Source organism: Anopheles nili, chromosome 3 (assembly GCF_943737925.1).
Source record: "Anopheles nili chromosome 3, idAnoNiliSN_F5_01, whole genome shotgun sequence".
NCBI classification, from domain to species: Eukaryota; Metazoa; Arthropoda; class Insecta; order Diptera; family Culicidae; genus Anopheles; species Anopheles nili.
Genome location: NC_071292.1, coordinates 58,905,304 through 58,927,442, shown reverse-complemented (window position 1 = coordinate 58,927,442; position 22,139 = coordinate 58,905,304). Strand labels below are relative to the sequence as shown.

General features: G+C 51.2%; 1 protein-coding gene across 1 annotated transcript; it reads left to right on the top strand.

Annotated features, from left to right (window-relative positions):
* The first annotated feature begins 4,276 nt into the window (after positions 1-4,276).
* LOC128722881 (uncharacterized) lies at positions 4,277-20,912 on the top strand. The gene is made up of 16 exons (XM_053816565.1): positions 4,277-4,716; positions 8,542-8,672; positions 8,748-8,890; positions 9,863-10,202; positions 10,280-10,333; positions 11,754-12,035; positions 12,397-12,525; positions 13,192-13,265; positions 14,862-14,962; positions 16,507-16,755; positions 16,860-16,969; positions 17,330-17,550; positions 18,015-18,111; positions 18,276-18,421; positions 18,567-18,803; positions 20,018-20,912. Exons 1-16 carry the CDS (start codon positions 4,277-4,279, stop codon positions 20,186-20,188), a joined length of 2,925 nt encoding a protein of 974 aa, XP_053672540.1. The 3' UTR covers positions 20,189-20,912.
* The last annotated feature ends 1,227 nt before the right edge of the window (positions 20,913-22,139 follow it).

Below are 22,139 nucleotides of genomic sequence, written 5' to 3'. Positions count from 1 at the left end.
ATCGAGTTGAGTCACGGGGCACGTTTTTCATTTACCGGTGCCCGCGTCGGTCACACCTTTCCCGAGCACTCACACCATGCCACCAGGTGAAGATCCTTCGATACGGTGAACAAGATTAAAAGCAACCGAACGCGGGCCGTTGCGCTGGACGCCGTTGGAATATGAAATTCATTGTTATACGCCGGCCACGTCGTGCGTTGGGTGGAATGCCGTGTTCGAAACCCCTTGTGTTATAGCGTACACTAGGTGACAAGAGAAATACAATAAAAAAAAAACAACTGGCCACGGAATGTGTGAGAACGCAGAAAGAAAACACGGCCTTTTTTTGTTTAGAACAGCACCGTGAACCCGGTAAGAAACACCCAAAGCAAGCGATCCATCTTTTGATCATTACCACCTTCGGTGGGAGAACACGAGGCATAAAGCACAAAACTTCCCACCTTCATGCGCCAACACAATCGAGTAAAATGAAAAGAGCCCGGAATGAGTCGTGCAAATCAATTTTCCAAACGCCGTTCCGAACGAAGCAATCAAATTTCACTCAACATGGAGACGCCTGGTCGTTTGTACGACCGGTGGGCGATCGGTTCGGTCCGATTCGCCACCTGATACCCGGTACGCAAAGGGGGCGTTGGTTTTGCGCGCTCACCGTTCGGCCTTGTTTCATTCATCCACCGGCTGCGTGATGTATTGTGGAGCCCCGTTGAACCATATTTCATTCTGCATTATTCAAGCGGCAAGCATTTCGACTTCCGCTTGGATTTCAATTTCCCCGGTGCGCTTAAGCGGTGCCCTTCGTGTGGGCGCCCGTGTGGGTTGGGGAAGCAAAAAAAATAATAAAAAGGGGTAAGAAAGCAGAAAAAGGGGTAGAAAAAAAAACGCCCACCCGTGGCCGAGACACACGGGACCGAAACGAACATCCTGGCTGCATCGTCCGGAATCTGGCTCTCTCCTCTGCCACCGGTGCCGTCGGTAACAATGTTTCGCAATGCATATATGATCCGGCTTGTAGGACGAATGTTAAGTTTTCGTCCACCCAAAAACCGCCCGCGCAACTGGCGAGGAGGCGGCATAAAAATGAGAAAAAGAAAGGGGGTAATCTTGTCACGGCGTATCGCCCGGTCGGTTCCCACGCCGGAGGTTTATCTACCGCAAGACAGCGATCGCATATGCATATCGCACCAGCATAGGAACGGGACCAGCAGACGGGCGCGGGTTTTAGACGAAATATAATACAACCAAGAGCAAAAAAATGGCGGAATGTTTACGAGCTCGTGTATTCATGCCGGTGCCGGATCAGGATGGAAGCCTGTCGGGGGCTTTTTCTTTGGAAACCCTCTCCCCAGATGCGAGTGTAGAACCATATCGGAGCCATCGGGCCGAACTTCACTTTGCACTCAAACGAGCTTTCATAACTCAGCCCACGGATGCTTGCTGCACATACACGTGCTCGTCAAACGTGGCGCAAGCGGAAAGAAATGACGAAAAAAAAAACATAATCCAAAGCCAACCGGAACGCATTTGCATGCATCCGTGCTGGCGTGAAGCCTGAGGGACCTCGATTCTTCTGGGGGGGGGGGGGGGGATCTGCCATCGGTTACTGGCACTTTCCTGACCGCAAGCAAAAATCCCCCGACCGGAAGTCAAATGCCACAGTAACTAAGAACACAACAGGAAATCCCTCTCTCGCTAGCTCTCTCTCTCGCTCGTTTATTTTTCGGGAATGTGGCCGTGTCTCGAAAAAAAGAGCAAAAATAGGGGCGCATTCGTGCTGAGCGAAACGTGTGACGCGTGTGTTGCATACGGGAAATGAGATTTACATTCCACCCGCGCATCCGGTACCCGCCGCGCGGGTGGGTGAAAGGATAACTAAACGTCACCAGGATTCGCGCACCGAGGGGACAGGCGTCCGTGCCGTGCAGCTTATAGCGGCAAATGATGACGATAAGCGGAAAATTGGATCGACATGCTGCAGTTCGCTCAGCATGGGAGATGGGATGTCCTGAAGCACGCCATGCTGGTGTATGATAAGCGAAGCAAAATATCAACTGGTGGAAAGCGTTCTTGCCGTGAGCTGGCTTAAAAACGAGCTTAAAAAAGCTCCTCAACAAGGCAAGAAGTCTTCCTTTTTTAAGCGCTATCAAGCTCGGGATAGGCACAAAGTCGCCATCGGCCCCGGGCGGTTTAAATAGAACCGTTTTGCTGGGCGTCCAATTACCGGCAACAGCCCCTGCCCGCACCGGAAATCGTGCTTGATTACGATAATTTGTGGGCCAATTAATGCCGATTGCCTTAATAAGCAGGAACGAGGGTTTCCATCTGCTGTGTATTTTTTTTGCTGTCCCTCATTTCGTTCAACGCAATACGAGACGTGTAATGAAAGCCGGGGAAAAAAAGTGAGAGTGGAATATAATATGCGTCCTCTTTCATGTTTTTTTTTATTCTGATGTTTCGTAAAAGAAACCTTCCCACTGTCGGGCCGGTTTTCTTGCGGCAAGATATTTGAGCTTTCGTGTGAACAGACGGAAGGCAAAAAACACAAGCAGCTTTCATTACGAAGGATATTGCTAATGAATCGGGCAAAACGGACTGAACGTACTCCCGCACACAAACACAAAAATCGAGCAGCTTCAGTTGAGCAACAGCTCAATGACCTCGGACCCGCGCCGAGGTAACGACTACCGGTTCCTACCTACCACCCACCACCGAAGGACGAATTGAGTAAATAAAATAATCAAAAACCGCACCGTCAGCATACGGCTCGTGGCTTGGAATACATTCATCAATCATCAGCCCCCCGAGTGGCGGCTTGGGGTTTGGATTTTCTTCACCCCACCCCCTCCCTCTCTCCTCCTCCCCCTCTCACAACTCATCCTCCCAAAAAAAAACCACGCGAAGAAACCACACGATGTATTCATGAATATCCACCGTACCCAGACATCCCAACCATCCCGGCATGTGGTGCAGAGCAATTCATAGAAAATTCATTTCCCTCAACCTTCGCGCCACCGGGGGTGGAACGATTACGCCACCACCACCACGCCAGGGTCAGGGAGAATTATCAACTCGCCGAATTCGAGCTCACGGTACGGTACGGGCGTCGAAGGCGCCTCGGTGGCTTGCGCGATGAAAGCTCGAGCTGATAAAATGCGGAACGCAAGAACGAAAATAAGCCGGCGTAAGAAAAGCAAACGATATGATGAGCGCATTGGGAATATAATTTCGCTTCGCCGGATGTGGGGGCGCGCGTGGGCCGCTGCGTTTGTCACCCGGGAGCGAGCTGATGGTGGAAACGCGAGCGGGTTCGGGGTGTCGGTTCGTGGAAGGATCGAATGAGCCGACCCTGGCATGGTCGAGGAGATGGTTGGCTATTGCTGCACGCTGGCTGTCTGGAGTAGAGGATTATGATTAGCTTAACCGGGTGTGCCTGGTTGAGTCAGACCGTCTGGGGTGGGTTCAGACCGTTCGAGCGTCAGTCGGTGCCCGCCGAGCTGGCTGCAGTGTGACCGTGTGATGAGTTTTGGCGCAAATTTGAACCCGCTCGCTGGACGAGATGGCCGTCCGGTGGAAGGATCACGCCAAACCGTTGGCAAATAATCGAAATTCAATGTATCGATGAATTTTCATGCGGAAATAATCGAGCAAAGCCTTTTCGGATTGGGTTTTCGGATAGCTCGAACACGTTCTCGAGAAATATTTCCTACTGGGGTTGGTTTGTTGCTGCGTGGAAAATGTATTTGGTTTTCATCTTTTTTATCCCCTGTTTTTATCCGGAACTAGGTGAGTTTGTGACATCCGTGGGAGCGACGGGCGCAAATTCTATTACATCATTCCTTATGCACAGTTTGACTTTTTTTTAGGTTTTTTTTTTAAATTGTTGACCATTTCAGCTCCTACAATATTTTATATGCACATTTTATTCCAAATATTTGTTTGTGACAACCATTTCCCAACGCTTACTGCGATTGCACTCACCCTGGCCGAAAATTCTTCTGTCAAATCCAAGTAGCCATTCCACCCAACGGGTTTATGTCATTAATTCTCTCGATAAACCCACCCCACCCTAGAAGGCGAGGTGAAAAATATGTAATCATGCCGCTAACAAAGTTCCACCGCTCGTTTGTATTTGCAGGAAATTGAAATGTCAATCGTGATAACCCCGAGCGCACCCGAGCATCATTTGCAACGCTGCGACGTGAACGCGTGTTTTCACTGGTGTTAGTTTTTCCACCCACACCCACTCGCACCGACCCACGCCTCCCCCCTCTCTTCGACGATGGAGCGCGTCGAACCGAAACCATCGAAAGTGGATTCCCGCAAGTCATCTCCATCCGCCGGCGGTCGGCCAACGTCATCCAACGGTGCAATGGCCACGCAAACGGGTGGTAAAGCTAGATCGAAACCGAAACCTGCGAAGGGTTCCGGCCACTGGCAGGCACTGGCTAAATCGGGTGAACTGACGCACGGAAGGACCACGCTTACCCTGGGCCATGGGTGCGTCCTGCTGGCGGTACTACTCGTCGGCATGTTCGGGCTTTCGGCAAGCCTGCTCGCTTACGTCGACCGCCGATTGCCACCGGTTGACGCTGGTCAAACGGTACCCAGCGGGGACGAACTGCGACACCAGGTTGAGGCGATCGTGCGCGAGTACTGGACGAGCAACATCGATAGGTTCAGTGCGGATCTGCTGGCGCACGTGGGACAACCCGAACTTAGGTGAGTCACCGAAGAAACGAAAAAAAAAATAATAAACCCTGCAAAGGAAAATCGGCCGGGAAATCGAATCCGAGCGAGCGATAGAATCCCAACGATCTCCCGCGTGGTAAAGCCGATTAAATGGTCCATTTAGTGGTGAAAAACAGCGCCTGTGCGAAGGGTGCGCCATTTTTTGGTCAAACTACTTCCTCCCCTAGGAGCCGTTTCGGGTGTCCCGCTGGGTTTGGTCGCCACCGCAGGACACGCGATTATTCATAGGATATTTCGATCCCCTCCGGAACCCGGGCCACCAGCCCAAAATGGTGCTGCCACACAGTGCTCATCGTATTTACACAAGCGCGATCGGTAATAAAATGGCGGCTTACTGAGCCGGCACACCGTTACGGGGGAAGCTTTTCTGGCGAGGGAATATTGCCAAATATTGCCAAAAAAAAAAACCAAAGAGGCCAGGGGCCATGCAAGCGGGGTGCAAATGTAATCGCGTGCCAATGGAACGATACGATTTTGAAAAGGGGGGGAAAAAGACTGGCTTTGCTGGGTCGGGAGTGCAAGGGCAAGCTACCAAAAGCTGCCCAAAAATACACCCAAAAACCGGCGCTCGAACGGACGGGCTAGGAAATCGCCCCGTTATTGCCGCTATAAAGTGCAGTAGTTTATTTGAAAGCGTATTACTTCGCGTTTAATAGGAGTGGAATAGAGGCGAGAAAAAAAATATGTAGAGAAGGAAAAAGAATGCGATCGTTTGCTGCACAGCGCACAAACAACGCTCCAACGGAATTGGTACAAACGATTATTGCTAGAGCTCGCTCCCAAATGGGGACGCGGCGTATCGTAATTATGATACGCGCAAAATGGCGTGCAGGGAAATGGCACGTGGTGGCAAAAACCATCTCTCCCCACCGAAACGTGCGTGGCTGTGTGATGGGTCTTTAATCACACAAACACACACACCAAACCCGGCCAACCCGGGATGTGGATTTCCGGTTTTCGTTCCGCGTTTGCAAATGGGAATTTTAACTCCAATCCGCTCGATGGAATTATTAGGCGCAAATCAATACACAACCGGACCAGACGGTGCACAATTATCGGTAAGTGAAACTGAGATTTAGCCCTTTCCCGATCGAATGCGAAGACTAATGAACGCGTTTCGCGTACCGCCGTGGCCGAGGACCATGTGCAAGGACTGGACCAACCAGCGCTTGGAACGCCTCTCGGGAACGAACGTAAAGGAATCAATGTTCGCTCGGGCATAATTCTATTGCCCAGCTGGCGTACCAGGGGCAGTTTGATGCACAAGCAACGCAAATGACCCCGGGATAGGGCTGGGGTGGTTTTTCCGGGAACCAGGCAGCTTGGGCAGCTTGGGCAGGGTTACTCGCCGAGTGCTCGGTACTCGGTACTTTTGTGAACGGAACACCGGATTATGCCGGAATTATGCTTTATGATCGGGTCGAGATTTTGTGGGGGGGGAGAGGTTTTGTCCTTCCACCCCCACCCACCGAGATTTACCGGCCTTATTCGTCGAGGAAGCTATTCGAACAAAAGGAGCCTAATCCGATCCCGGGGAGGGCGAGCTTGCAGGATAATCCGTGCGCAAGGCATGCAAAAGGGGCTCGATTTACATTCTCGTGCTGCATCGGGCCGTTTTTGGCGTGCGGTTTTTGTGTCCCTGCACACGTGCGCCTGTGTGTGTGTGTTGTGTGGTTTTGATAAATGCCTTAACGTTGCACAAGCGCACCTGCGAACCCCGGCGTGTATGCGTGCATGTGTGGATGGCGTCTTTTGCGACTTCAACCATGCAACCTCTCAAAGGACATTCCGTGAGCCGCAAAAAGGATCCGGGGAAACTTTTGTCGCCGGCCTGCACCTTCCACCAATTTCCCGACGCACATGCTCGCTCGCTTACATCATCCGGTAATGTTTGGTTGTAATTTCTTTAAATCACTACCAGATGTGGTCGGCCGAGAAGTTTCCCTGGCGATGGTGCAGAGAGACAGAGAGAGAGAGAGAGAAGGCTTACCTTTGCACCGGTACGCTTGCAAAGAGCACCTTCTCTGTGGTGGGCTGTATAGTTGTTTAATAACCAACGATCATGCCAACAAACCAGCCGCTGCTGCCGTTGATGATGATGATGATGATGATGATAGGCCGCGCCTGAAGCGAGTTCCGTCTCACGTAACATGAGCCACACCACACCTACGCTAGCTTGAAAAGGCGGGAAGTAAATTGCAGTGTAATGCAATCTGGCTTACCGCGCACGAAGGCACGTTTTCGTGTTATGAAAACCACTGGCAGCCGGAAGCCATTTTAATGTTATCACTTCCAAATGCACACACTCTCTCCTCGGCAGAAGGGGCACGGGTTTTTGGGGCTAATGAGGCACCGGGCACCGGGCTTCTTGCGCTTGCACCGTGGCACGCGTGGAACGCGATTGCATCCTTAAGCCGCACGCTGCGCCCCGTTTGCCGTGGGAAAAGTTTACTTTGCATGGTGCAAATTTACCGCTCGCTCGAAAAAGTGTGCGCCCCTAAAACGGCAAATCGAGCATGCAGCAAGAGCAAATGTTTGCTCGAAGTAAAACGCTTCAGCGTTTTGAGCAATTTGGATTTGAGTTGGGGTACCGTTGGGGCGGAATATTAATTCCGTATGAATTTCAAAATTCGTACGTGCCCTCGCGATTACTCACAACGCAAAAACCCCGGGAGCTGGGTAACCATTTATGGTAACTTCGAATTCAATCCCACCCCCACCACCTTTTTGTAACGAGTCAATAAAAGAAGCGAAATTTACGACGGATTTGTGACGTTTCTCTCTCTCTCTTTCTCTCTCTCTCTCTATCTCTCTCTCTCTCTCTCGTTTTATCCTTGGCTCGATTCAATTCCGAAATTGTCTCCAATTTCCTTAAGCCATGCCGGCGTTCGGAAAGGCGCGAGGGAAAAGATTAACCCGACCCGGGCAAACCTTTTTTTTGGGCGGTGGGGGTGGTTTCTCTTCCGCCCACCCACCCCACCCACCATAACCGCCTGCGAGATAGGCTTCTTTAGATTTTCATTTCGTCGAGCTTTTAAAACAAGTTCTCGTGTTTTTGTTGTGGCTGTTGTTGTTCGGTCGATCGTAAAAAAAAAAGAATCCCACCTTCTTGCGCTTTTAAGTTGGCAGATGGCTCATCTTTCCATCTCGCACAGAGATACGCAACGTGCAAGAAGAAAGAGAAAAAGCAACGCGCCCCACTGCTGTCGGCGAGATTTCCCATCAAAAATGGGGCACATTTTGATGCCGGCGTGCGAGAGCAGTGGGTGGGCAATAAATTTCGCTTTATGCGGCAAGGTGTTGAGCCGTACCCGGGGTGATTAAAATTTTTTGATAGCCACATGCCCCAAACGACCGCCCGATGGTTCTTAGGTCGCGTTTTTCGCACATGCGGTGCGTGGGTGGAAGTGTAGGTGGCACAACATAACAAAAAAACAGGCAGACGAAGAGTCCATAACGGTGGCATGCATAAATTATGATCGTTTCAAATTGACTACGTTAATCATGGCGAGACATTGCCTAGCCGAGGATCGTTTGTTATGGTTAAGCGGTGGGTGGGTTTAGCCACGCAATCAAGAGCGGTAGAAGATGCAAGAAAAAGCGATTAAATTGAGGGTGATAAAAATGTCGTCACGTAACGGAGTCAGAAAATCGGCACATTCTATCCGGCTCATTGGGACGTGCGGGTGTTCGTCGCTCTCAGAAAATATTGTCTCAAAATAGCCAACCTTATGTTTGTGTTTAATTTTTCTTTCTTTGTGTTTATTCCACGCGATTTAATTCCTTTTCTTCCAGCACGTCATTGCCTTACATAGTAGCGAATCAGAGAGTACAAAACGAACGCAAGCAACCGTTCCGGGAGGGACCGGGCCGACCCAGGCGCGATCTTACCAAGTTCGACGATAATCTCGTACCGGATCAGGAAGGTAGGTTCTTTTAACAGCGTCGTAGCTGCCGAAGCTGCCTGCTAATTGTCCTTTCCGTCTCACTCACACCAACAGGGCCCCGGGTGGAGTTCTTCAACCCGAAGATGCGATCGGAACTCGAGAAGAGGGACGCCGAGATCATCAAAAAGACGGGCCAAAAGGGTGCCGCCCCGGGCGGTGACAGCTGGGTTTGGTTGACGAGCTACTCTCGCATACCGGTAGGTTTTGTGTTCCAGATTCTGTGTCCCGTGTGTCCTAGGGCTGGTTCGGATTTCCCAGATTCTCCCGCAGGGTGGGCGATGGGCGTTTGGAATGGATCCGAAGCCGTCAGTTTGATCGTTCGACTTTTCGTCTCCCGGCGATGTGGAGGACCTCCGTGTCGCTATGCGAAATATGAGCTGAATCCTTCACACACACACACACACACACACACACACACACACACACACACACACACTGCGGCCATGTTCGTCCTTCTGGGCACTGTGTCTGATGGCCTCACCAGGAGGGAGCTCGATATATTTTCCACTTTTATCGATCGTTTTAACCGCCGTTTCAAGCCCAAGGGAGGGAGAAAAGAATAAAAAAAACACACACACACACAGATTTTTATCAGGCGCTGTTCGATCAGTTGCGGTTGGGGTGGGGTGTAGGGACCCCCCACCGATGACGTGGCTTCCGATGGGGGTTTCCGGATTGATGCGATATGGATTGCTGTGTGGGTTTGCGCGCAACCCATCCTTCCCGTACGCCACTTTATTGCATTTTACTGCTTCCGGCTTCCGGTGATTGCGAAAAGTGCAATTCTCCCTGCTCGCGGGGGGAGGTGGATTTTTATGCCACCCTCCCCACTTTGGTTATACGATCGCCATGGGAATATTGGAGGCAGATTGAAGCGTGCTCCTTCTCCCACCGTGTGTGTGTGTTTGGTTATTTTTATATCCCTTTTTAAAAGCCGATCATACCGACATAGCCCGTCATTGGGTGGAAAATAAAACGAACCTGACGCGTAAACGTTAACCCTCGGGCTAATAAAAAGACCGGAATCACCCACCGTTCCGTGCGGCCCTTCTGGTGGTTTGCGTCATCATTATTCCAATCCGCCCGCACGCTCATAGAGAAACTCCTATGACACTTTTCTCACCAACGTCGCCTTTTTGGTGCATTTTTGTTGTTCCTCTTGTTTCCAGTTCGATGCCATCACCGGGTTCTGCCGAGCGACGAAGGAGTACTGCCCACCAGGACCACCGGGGCTGCCAGGAATCCCGGGTCCAAAGGGTAACCGCGGTGACCCGGGTCTACCAGGACCCCACGGAGTTGACGGTCGGGAAGGAAAACCGGGTCCACGTGGTCCTAAGGGTGAAATCGGTTACCCAGGCAACCCTGGGCTGGATGGACGCGACGGTGTGCCAGGTGAACCGGGACTAGACGGTGTGCCAGGTCGAGCTGGAGCCGATGGGATCCCTGGTAAAGATGGGAAGGATGGCATTCCCGGAATCGACGGACGGAACGGCATCGACGGGAAGGATGGTAAGCGTAGGCGTTGGGTTTTCGAACGCGTCATGACTTATCGCTAACTGGGTTTCCCTTCATTTCCCATCGTGCAGGACTTGCCGGACCGATCGGACCACTGGGACCACCAGGACAGCTTGGTCCACGAGGTAAGCGAACACGGAACGCTCCCACGCGTTCGCTGTAATGACCGCAAACGGGACACAACAGGGTCTGTACATGGTAATTACGACGATCGGGGCGATTGGGGTCGTGTTTTCGTGCGAGCATCGTAATTACCACACGCGTTCGGTTTGTACGACAAATACCACGAGCACGCGGATTCAAGACCAATCTCGCCCAGGGACGTTTACTGGGCAACTTGGGGCTGGCAGATTTCTCGCCTCGCGGCTCCTGCGTGGACCAACGTTATCGAATTAATTATCACAGCTGTTTGCCAAGCTTCTCATGCGAAGAAGCCAGTGTAAAGGATCCTGTGGCAGGTTCCATTGCGAGGGAGCTCGTAAGACCTTCTCCGCAAGACAGGCATGGGTGGAATTGAAAGCAAAAGCTAGCCAGTGTGTGTTGCGAAACAAAATTTCCATTACTTGAAATTAATCTCGCCTGCAGCCGCTATTAATCTGCTCGCGAAATGCCTCCAACAAGCACGGTCCCTTTGAGTGCGGTCCTTGGTTGGTGCATTCATTCGCCGGTGTTTATTTAAACCTCGCTTCCGTGAAGCGAACACATCCCGACGTCGTTCTTTAGATCTCGATCCGAAAGCGCCACTAGGCAATTGATCTTTGCTTTTCCGCCGGAATGCACGGTGGGAAGGCGAAAGTTTCGAATTGATTAAATGTTTGCCATGCATCTCCATGCCGCTCCAGACGGTGCATGTTGCTCTTTAGGGAACTTCAGGCGTCCTTGGTCTCCCGTCTTATTGCGCGCCGGAAACCGTCTCGACGGTGCTGCGGAAAATCGCACGAGCTTGGGAAGTGGATTTCCATTCCCCGAAATTACGAGCCATTTCTCAGCTCGTGATTATGTTTTCACAGCGGCCCGTGGCAGCGCGCGTACAATTCGTGCAAGACGGTGGTTTCGTTTTCTCGCTCGAACGGAGACGTTCAATGTATTGGGCGATTGCCGGTTTGATTGATGTTTTACAGACGTCATCGTCAAACGGGGAGCTTCGGAACTGGTGGTGCAACTTCATCCGCGAACGGGAAGCGGATATACCTTCTAGCACCCTTTTGGGGGGGTAGCTTCGTTTCGGGTGGGTAACCTATTAACGAAGAACTCGTGACGGCACTTGAGAGTGTCGTTTCGAGCGTGAAACTCGCAACCGACGGTGTAAATCCGCTCGAATGCTTCACAGCAGCCACGATCCAATGGGATCCTTTGTTTGCACGCAGGTATCCAATAGCGGGAATGCCGTGTACCGGATTCCCCAGAGGGCAAACATCATTACAGCCCGGTTTCGGAGAGGACATCCTTTTGCCGGCAAAGCGAATCAATCTTGCAACGGGACCGCTCACATGATCGTGTACTATCCTTTTTCTCTCTCTCTCTCTCTCTCTCTCTGCTGGGCAGGAATCTCCGGACCAAAAGGCAAACAGGGCCGACCAGGAACGAATGGAACGCCCGGCACGCCCGGCATCAACGCGTGGAAGGTGAAGGTGAACGATACCTTCTCGAACGAACTGCTCGTGCCACCGTCGATCGCCGGTGCCGGAACAGTGGAAGCCCTGCGGCCCATCATCGTGCACGAAGGGACACACCTGCGGTTGCGATGCGCTGCCACCGGTACACCACGGCCACACGTCGAGTGGCGCCGAGCGGATGGAAAAACCATCTCAAACGGTGCCTGGGAGGGTAGGTTAAAGCGTCCTGGCAGGATTTCTTTTTTTTTTTCTATTGCACTCACTCGAAGGGCAGCCACGGTACTGGCCATGACAATGGCGCGAGTTAATAGCATTTACCCATGCCAATAATGGCGCTCTCGGTGGAGAAGGCCATTTGGGCCCGCCATGAGCATGACTTCATCGTGGCTGAGCTCGAGAACTGGTTCACGGGGCTTAACGGTTCACCGCGGTGAAAAAGTTGCCATGCCCACACGGAACGCGGACCATCTTTTCATCCCATTTACCCCGCGGCATCGGTAGCCATTGAAATGGTTTTCATTTTCCTTTTTTTTTTCTAATCTCTCTCTCTCTCACTTGCTCCATTTTCCCAGCGACCTCGATGGCCGGACATACGCTCAACATCACGAAAATCAATCGCGTGCACATGGGCGCGTACCAGTGCCTGGCGGACAATGGCATCTCCCCACCGGCGAACCAGACGTTCAACATCGAAGTGCATTGTAAGTGTCCGGTGGGTGTATGTGTGTGTGCCGCTGAATCGAGAGGAAAATCCAAAAACGGATGGGTCCCAAAGTCGCTACCACGGTTGCTCTGGCAACCTGTGGTATGACTCGTCGATCGGTTTGCTTTGATCGGTGCACGAGAACAAGAAAATCGCTTTTCCTTCATTTCATGAGCACCACGTTCGGTGGAAAAAGTCGCCAGGATCTTACCATCCTTAAGGGGCTAGCTTGCTCTTGTTCTCTCACTCTCTCTCTCCCTCTCCCTCTTTCTCGCCGCTGTGAAAAGCAAACACTTGAGTCTCGATTCGTGCCTCGAAGCGGAGTGAACCTGTTTACCATCGGGAACTATTGAATTGCTATCGGGAAAAGTGCCTTCCCTGGGATGGGGAAAAAAAATGCTCACCCACAGCAACATGTGTTCCCGGTGCCAATTGCTGTCGATAAAACTATGGGCATCGCACCGGTAAGCGTTCGGCCATTGTGCGGATTAGGAAACTTTCCGCGCCACGATGGCACGACGGGACCCAACGCCCCCATTTCGATATGAATATTCATGGCCCACCGAGCGCACCCGGTTTACGTTGGAATAACATTAAACGGCCATGGCGTGTGTGTGATTTTACTCGTTTTCTTTTTTTTTCTCTTTCTGTTTCGCCCTTCTAGTCGCTCCGTTGATACGCGTCCGGAACCAAATGGCGTACGCCATGAACGGCTCGACGGTGACGTTCATCTGTGAGGTAAGTTCCACCTTATTTTCCGGTGCGGTGTGTTTGCGCTCGTTCCGCACTTCCGCCATTTCGATTGGCCCAGCAAAATGGGGCCTGCGGTTGGACGGGTGACGGTGACGGTGAAATTTTCATCAGTTGATTGATTCGGCAACGCAGAATCGTCTCGCCTGCAGGGCTCGTGAAATATGTTCCCAACCCACAAACTCACGCTCTCACCCAGCCACCCAGACGCCCACTTGCGACAATAAAAGCGCTCCTTTTTCTCCCACTCTGGAACCTGGAACGGGAGGGCCGTGTTTCATCATGCCTTAAGTGAGCGCAATCCAGTCGGAACCGTTTTCGATACATTAAAGGCTTTGTGGCCGGGCCCGGGAGGTTGGTTCGGGTCTTTGTTCCCACATTCCGCCACCCCATTTTTTGGGAGGATTAGGTGCTTGAGGAGGCGGCTTAAATTACGTAACATAAATTTCGGCCTTCTTTGGCCGTGTAATATTTTTCATACGCGACGAAACCAACCGACCCGGAGGTGTCACCGATGTCTGGCGGCATACCCTCTGTCTCGCCAGCTGGAATTGCGCCATTTTCCGCAAACCGGGCTGGAGTGGTTGCGGCATTTTTTTTTTCGTGTCCTGTCGTTTCGTCTCTTTTTTTACACTTTCTCTCTCTCTCTCTCCTTTACCCCATCCCGGACTATGGCAACCGCAAATTGATTCGCTGTCATAAATCTTATTAAAGCTTTTCACCCACCGTTCGTGCCGCCACGTGGAGTGGCGCACGTATTGCGTGGTTTTATTGTCGAGCGTTGTCCCTTTTTTTTTTGCTCCTTCTCTCAGCCAACTCTCCCTCTCGAAACCGAATCGTGGTTCGTCCCTTCCCTCCCACCCCTCGGCCAACCCGGTACGTGCAATGAACTCATAAATCTAAATTGAATCTCCGCCAAACGCACGGGACGGATGGACCCGTTCAAATAACGCGCGCGGCGGGCAGTGGAAATTAAGATAAAGCAGCAGGTGGTTCGCAGGTTCCACTTTTCGACCACAGGGACCAAGGGCCGGGCAGCGCGTGTCCTGCAAGGGATCGTTGCCTTTTTGTGCTGCTGCTGTTTTTTTTTCTCTTGTCGGAGACGCCCGTTGCCATGGGGATTTTCGTGAAGGAAGCTCCACCGGTCGAGTAGGCAATGGCTCGAACAGAGCGTTTCCCGGTCAGCGAGGTGGTCAAGCAAAATGAAGCACAACTCCACTACCCTCGGGTTGGGTTTAAAGAGCTTCAAGGTGATTCAGGCAATATTTTGCCTTTTCATTCATGGATTTTCCAAAAAAAAACACCCTTCAAACGTGGTGAGCCATCGAACCCTTCGATGGGATGATGGGAACGGATTGAATCCGACGACTCGATAGTCCTTTTTTTCCTTTCCCATGCTGGTCGTTAAAGCTGAATCCTGCTAGGATACAACCGTCGTGTTGTTATTATTCATTCGCACCGCATTATCAGCCCGTAATGCTGTCCCCTGGTGGTGCACACGTGCGATTGCACATGTTCGATAGCGGTGAATAGCCGCACCGAGTTATTAACATTCCTGCACCGCGTGCGCTTGTATAATTACAGATTGAGGCGTTCCCGGAGGCCGTGAAGTACTGGGAACGGTTCCCTGGAGGGCGGCTGCTCGAGCCCGGTGATAAATTCCAGATGGAAACCCTTTACGACGGGTAAGTGTTTAAGTTGGGAAAGGCTCTCACAGGGGCGGGATGTAGAACAAACGCCGGACCGATCGATACGAACATGGTGTCCTTCCGAGTACGAACAAAATAAAAAAAAACAAAAGCTGGAAAGATAAACTGAAACGCTCCGGACCTGATCAAGCCCCCGGTGTGCGCTTGTCTGGAAGTCTCGTGTGGCTCACGAGATGACTTCATGAATTCGAACACAGCTACCGGAAGAAGGAGGCAAACGACACGCAGAAGCCAAACCGGGTGGCTTCGGGCTCGGGAAGTCCTGGCCCGCAAAAACCACCCGCTCGAGCCGTGTCGGAATTTAAAGCGGAACTTTCTTACATTCCGCACCGCGTGTAACATGTTTCTCTCTTCTCTCCCCGGTGCATCCTTTGGCCGCGGTCCGTTGTGGGAGGAAACGGGTGAAAACTATTCTCCTGCACCACCACGATCGTGCCGTCCCTGTGCCATGTCGCAGTTCGAAGAATGCTGTTCGAAGGACATTTCCCTTTCGTTTTCCTCCTGTACACGACGTTTCGTGGCGCTTTTGTGTGCATGTGAGTGTTGCTGCTGCTGCAGTTCGTTCCTCTTTTAGCCCACGGGTATGAGAGATGGAAATTTCTTTCACCCCCGTTTTGCCCACCGCAATGGGTTCGTTGGATGGCTCTTTTTTTTTGCTCCCCTTCAGGTAGAAGAACTTTCCACCGTGTCTGCGCACACCGGCCAATGGGTAGAACCGAAGAAGCAAAGGCGCATGCAAGCGTAATAAAAATGCGCCAGCAGAAAGTTGTCTCCGCCCGGCGGTTGTTTGTGTTTGCAAGTTTAATTAGTAAATTTTCCGGAGATTTCCCGCCACTCCTTGAACGCGTAGTTGAAGGCGGTAGTTTGTCAATTGAAATGTTAATCATGAGCTACCGCTGGCGGATGCAACAATGAGCTAATGTAGCACTTTGTAACGTCTTGGTTGTCAATTGCTACTTTTGGTGGCACAAGTTACACCATTGATATTGGTCTGAAATTACACACTTTAAAAGTACGACGCAAACTTTCGTTCTTGCATTACTTTCGTGAGCACAATACACGGTTTAACACAGGCATGTATCGCAAAAAAAGAGACATGCTTGTTTAATTAAAACAAGGAATGTGAATGCGAGCCTGGAACGAGGAAGTTTTCCACTCGAGCAGTTGCTTGTTTTCATCGGTTGGGATTAGAGTTTTTCCGGTCTTTCTCTCTCTCTCTCGCACTGAGGATCGTTTTGTTGTTGTTATTCCTCCCTCTTCCGTTTGATTCCGTCAGCGAGCGCTAACAGCTCAGCTGTCGCCTAAAACGTGTTAAACGAGACCTGAAATTAGTAATTGGATTTCGTGCCACCCAACCCCCGGGAATTGGTTCCGCGGAATTCGCTGCGGGTGGGGTGGCGTAGTGCAGATGTCAATTCGCTCGACTTCCGGCTCGAGTGCAGCGTTGGGTAAAGCATGCTCAAAAAAAAATATCGCCCACTTTCATTTCAAAACCACCACCACTACCACCACGACGGAAGGTACAAATCGGTCATGCGGTTGAACATCACCAACATCCGGCCGGGCGATTTCGGTGAGTATCACTGCGTGGCGAAGAACGAACTCGGCATGACCGAGGCCGAATTCCACCTGATGGAGCACTCGCCGTTCATCATCCGGCCGCCGGGCTCGACTGACATTAACGTGTACGGCACAAAGCCACCGGAGAAGGAATCGTACGAGGACATCTGTGGCCCACCAACGACCTGCCCCGAGTGTCCGGATCCAAGGTAGGTCGGTGTGGGACAGCTGAATGGCTCTCTGCCCATCTCCTGGAAACCGGAAGCAGCTCCCAGGACACAAATGTTAATTTGCGGCCGTGCGTCTTTCGCAGGGACTTCAAATGCAAGGACACGATCGTGTCGCTGTACGACCTGGTCGGTAACCTGGAAATCAAACCCATCGGGAACGTGAGCTTCACCGGGCTGCCGAACAGGACGACGGGTGAGTAATTGGCTGCTCAATTATGATTCGGTTTCGCTTTCGCCTGGAAGCGTACCCCGTTTGGTTTCGAGTGCCACCGACACGATAGTAGACATGCGCAAAAAAAAAAAAAATAATCGCATCTGTAACGAGATGCAACGAGGCCGGTGTTCGATGGGACTCGTCAGGATCGTTTCGCATGTGTGTTCCCAACAGCCGGGAAAATTCCCCCCCGCTCCAGCACGCATGGCTTCGTAGAAGAAAATCAAAAAGGCCAAAGCACGACCCGGTTGGATTAGGAATCGCACCGTAGCTAGATAATTAGCAGCAAATTAGTGCCGAGTGTCTGAGCTCACGGTCGCTTTTGCTGAACCGTTGCAGATTGTGTCCTGTACGCCGTCGGCAAACCGGTCTACCACAAATACACCGAGCAGCTGTACGGGTCCTGGCTGAAGGATCCCGCCGCCCGGAACGACGCGATGGAGAAGAAGCTGTGGGCCACGAGGGAAAACGACACCAATCGGCTGTTCGAGTTCACCAACAAGACCACGTACCGGAACAGCGTGGCCACCAAGACGTACCGGTTGGAGCGTCCCTTTAGGGTAGGTAGCCGTGAAAGCGAGCTTTTCCAGCTTCGAAGTTGTCGCTAAATGAGTTGCTATGGTGCGGGGTCTTCGCAAAGGTGTGTAGTGATAATTCGTATTTTGGTGGTGTCACTAAAGTTGTGCCGTTCGCCAATCAGAGTAGGTATTTCGAACGAGTCCTTTGCTTGGTGCTCAGTTTCGTTTCCATAGGGACATTCTCATTTGCGAATGCACCGCGAACGAGCATTCCCAGCGATGTGTAAAGAATAATGTAATTAAGCTCGGATAGCAACAACGGATTCATGATGAATCCATGCATCACATTGAACGTGAACGAAGTGCAATTCAATATCGTTGCATAAATCATACACACACCCCGCCCGACATAATCCGTTCATCATGGCCGCCTGTGACCTGCGGTTGTAAAAAAAGGTAAAGCTCATGAAAATTCGCATCCTTTCACTCTCCCTCTCCGTTACCAGGGCAACGCACATGTCGTGTACAATGGATCGTTTTACTACAACGAACGGAACTCGCCCCGGATCATCAAGTACGATCTGAACGTGGAGCGGCAAACAGGTGAGTGAGACGCGACATGTTGCAGTTTAACCACCGGGATTGCAAGCCGTAAGCCATATTTTAAAAGCCACATATTTGGTCACGATGACAATGGCTTTTGCTTTTCCTACCCCCTTGAACCCGATCACTGACCAATGTAACGAGAGAGAAAATCTCCCCCACAGCGATGATCGAGCTGGAAGGCGTCACGACGAACGGTTCCAATTATCTCTACACCACGGAAATTAATTACATGGACTTCAACGTGGACGATAATGGACTGTGGGTGATCTACGGGACGCCCGATTCGAACAACACAATGGTTGTCAAGGTGAGAAAGATTAATCTTCCACCGGGGATGGGGCCATTTTTGGTTTGGTTGCAAAAGCCTTCCCTTTACTTTCCCCATTCGCTGGCGGTTCTTTATCGTGACGCTGTGATTTTTCCCTGTTTTTATTTGTTTGTTGCTCGTGCAGTTGAACGAAAACAACCTGACGGTGCAGTACGGGTGGAACATTAGCGTAAATCATCACAAGGTGGGCGAGATGTTCATCGTGTGCGGTGTCCTGTACGCGATCGATTCCGTGACCGAGCGGAACACGAAGATCCGGCTCGCCCTCGACCTCTACCACAGCAAGCTGCTGGACGTGAGCCTCGCCTTCACGAACCCGTTCCGCAAGACGACAACGGTGGGGTACAATTTCAAAAACAAGGTAAGACAACCGGTCGAGGTTGGGGTGCTTTTCTTTCCTGATTTTCTCGCAGCAGCTAATTGGATGGTGGGTGGGGGGGGGGGAGGGGAGGAGGGAAGAGGGTGAGAGAACTCCGGGAAAGTCACGCTCCCACCCCAAGCGGACGACAAAAAGTTTACCATCGGAACCGAAACGGGTTCGGGATTGGATGGGCCGAAGTATGGGGAACAGCAGGATCTATAATTAATGAGACAATCAGTTACACTAACCTTCCTGGGGTGATGTTTTCGAGAAGCGAGGCTAGTTTTGTTTGCCGTTGTTTGATGTTTTGGGCTGCCCGTTTTGGGGTGGAGCTCGGAAAATGACCTGACTATCGTCACAAATGGCTGCGAGTGCTGTGTCGCAACAGAGAAAGAATGGCCTCAAATTAGATGTTGCCTTTGTGAAGCCATTGAACCGAGTTGTCTATAATTTCCCTAAACGCCAGTTTGTCGCATGCACTTACCGGTGCATCGTCCGGTGCATCGCGTGCAGCAGGCACCTTGAGTAAATGCCTTTCGATGGATTGCATTACTTATTTACATCCCGGAATGGTACGTCGGTCGGGTTGTGCAGTGATTTAAGCAACAACAGCCGGACTGAATCGTTCCAGTTGTTTCTTCTCCTTCGATAATTCACTGCCCAGCCTAACAGTCGGTCTTCTAAGGCGAAACGTACTACCTCCAGGATGAGGACAGGAAACACCGGTCGCGCGGTTGGACGTGCTCGGAACTCGGCTGCTCTCCTGGGGAAATTAATTTCCTTAGATCAACAACTTTTCTTTGCATCTATGGGAAATCAAATTAAATTGCTTCCCTCGACCGGTGGCACCGCCGTCATCGTTCGTCCAGTTTTGGTCCTCGGCTTGGTGGCGCTCCTCACATGCTCCACCGAAGTAGGTCAACAGCACAGGAGCCCTTTCACGCGCTCTCACTCTCTCTCTCTCTCTCGCATCCTGGTCTCAGGCTGATCTAAACCAGTTCGGGGTGCGAGAAACTCCCCGGCAAAACGCCGGCGTGAGTAGCCTAATCAAATATTGAACTTCAAGGAGCTGAACTTGCGCTTTCCGAAAGGGAAATAAATATACATGCGCCGTGTCCTGCCAGCTCGGATGCCGCTAACGAGTGTCTTCAAGCTTCCTGACGGGCGGTTTTTTTTTCCTTTCTTTCTCTCTCCATACACTCCTCCACCCACAGGAGCTGTACACGTGGGACCGGGGCAATCAGTTGACCTACCCGATACGGTACCACGAGATCGGCTACAACACAACCGCGACGGAGAAGGCGGACGATGGGCTGAACCCGCAGATGCAGACCGGATACGACATCTTCAGCGATCACGAGACCGAGACGGAGGACGCACCGTAAGGCGTAAGGGTGAGTAGACGACGTGGGTTCCCCCTTTTTCCCGGCAGCCATCGTCAAGCGGCCGTGCGCTGAAGGAACATCTTCAAAACGTCGGCTCTTTTGCTGTGCTTTTGCTTCACCCCGGGGAGGTGTGGTCCCTCGGAGACGATGGCTTTTCTTCGTTCTACATCGACTTCGACTTTCACGTGGCAAATTCTTCCTTCGCTACAGAAAGGGGGAGGTTTGATCTGCAGGAAGTTAGCGGTGTGGCAGGAAAAGCGCAGGACCCTTGACGCAGGATAGAGAGAGAGAGAGAGAGAGACCACACACCATGTTTACAGAGAAACCGGAAAGGGAATTGACAAGACATATTTTTAAATGTTCGTATACACGCATACACTTATATACAGTGCCGGTGGAGGAATAAAAAATGCCGGTAGATCGGTGAAAAAAGGATAAAAAGGATAACAAGATCGGCAGATCAAAGCGATGATGCATTCAACAGTGCGCAAGAAGTAGCTGACAACACAAAAAAAAACAAAAACAACATCAACCACAAAAAAAGCAAAAGGTGCGATGAAAGAGAACTAGGACTTGAAGTTTTTTTCTAACAAACAGACATGCTGATGGAATGACATGCAAATTGATGCCATGTATTGAGGTAATGCACGAGAATGGTGTAATATAAAAATTATCAAAAAACAAACAAACAATCAAACAAAAAGGAGTCACTTTAAACTCGCAAAACGGGATAGCAAACGTGTGCTTTTGTGTAGGGGTTTTTTTTTGCTCGGAGGGGATGATCCTGAAAGAAATCCTGCGTTCACGTATTGGGCTGTGTGTGTGTGTGTGTGTGTGAGAGTAAAACTACTTTTCAATATTACATTTGTAACCCAAAAACGCGTAGTAGGCTGGGAAGCCTTTCGACGGCTCGGGCACGTCCTTTTCGTCCTTGTCGGGTGGGAAAGCAGCGCAAAAAAAGGGCGGCAAGGGCCCACCCGCGTTACATATTAATAACGAAAGCCTCTTGTCTGTGGTCCAGCGGGCGCTGGCTTTCCGGGCCGGGAGGTTTTCCCACCCACCGGTGATGATACGCTTGCGGTTTGAGCTCTAAACCGTTGTTCGGGTTGCGTGCGTGCCCCGGCCTATTGGCCGCTTTGATGCCCGTTTGTTGGGTGCTAGTGCCATTAATAACGTGGACGCACTGCCACGCTGGTGAAGGTCACGTGTGCGTGTGTGCTAGGTTGCGGTTTGGAAGCCACATGAGGCGGCGCTTTTTGGTTCATCTCCTTGTTCGCTCGCTGATGGGCAAAACGATCTATGATCCTGCGCACGTGTGGGTGGATTTTAATTAGGATGAGCGAAGCAACTTCCCAAAACACTAGGAACATGGGACTGCATATTGATGCTTACATGATCGATCGATAAGCGTTCGGATGAGACAGAAGTAATCCTCTTAGAGACTTTCCTCGCCGGCCAAAAAAAAAAAAAGCTCCCCCAAGAAGCGTCGAATGCAACATAAGCTATCTAGGGTGAGATAAATGTTGGCTATATTTACGGGTTGAGCTCTTGGGAACGCTTTCCATCGGCATCCTAAGCACAATTGATGTGCGTTGGAAGCGCTCGGTAAATTGCGCCGATTAATCAAAATCCCGGCGCGTGATTGTTTCGACCAGCAGGGAACACAGCCGCGGAAACTGTTCGCTCGCAGATCACGCCGATGACTTTCCACTATTGCCCCTCGCCGGATCAATTATGTTTGTAATTAATTTTAGGCAATCAATTTAACTTTATCATCAATTGTACCGCGCGAACTGAATGATTCCTCGTGCTCGGGTTTCCCGGTACCGGCCACGAAACCGTAATGAGTTTTTAAATCATCCTCGCCCGAAACGATCGCCTCCTCTCCCTCTCCCGCTCCGGGTGGGTGGCTCGATTTACGTTGACGTTGAGTTTCGCCGAAGTGGTCCGC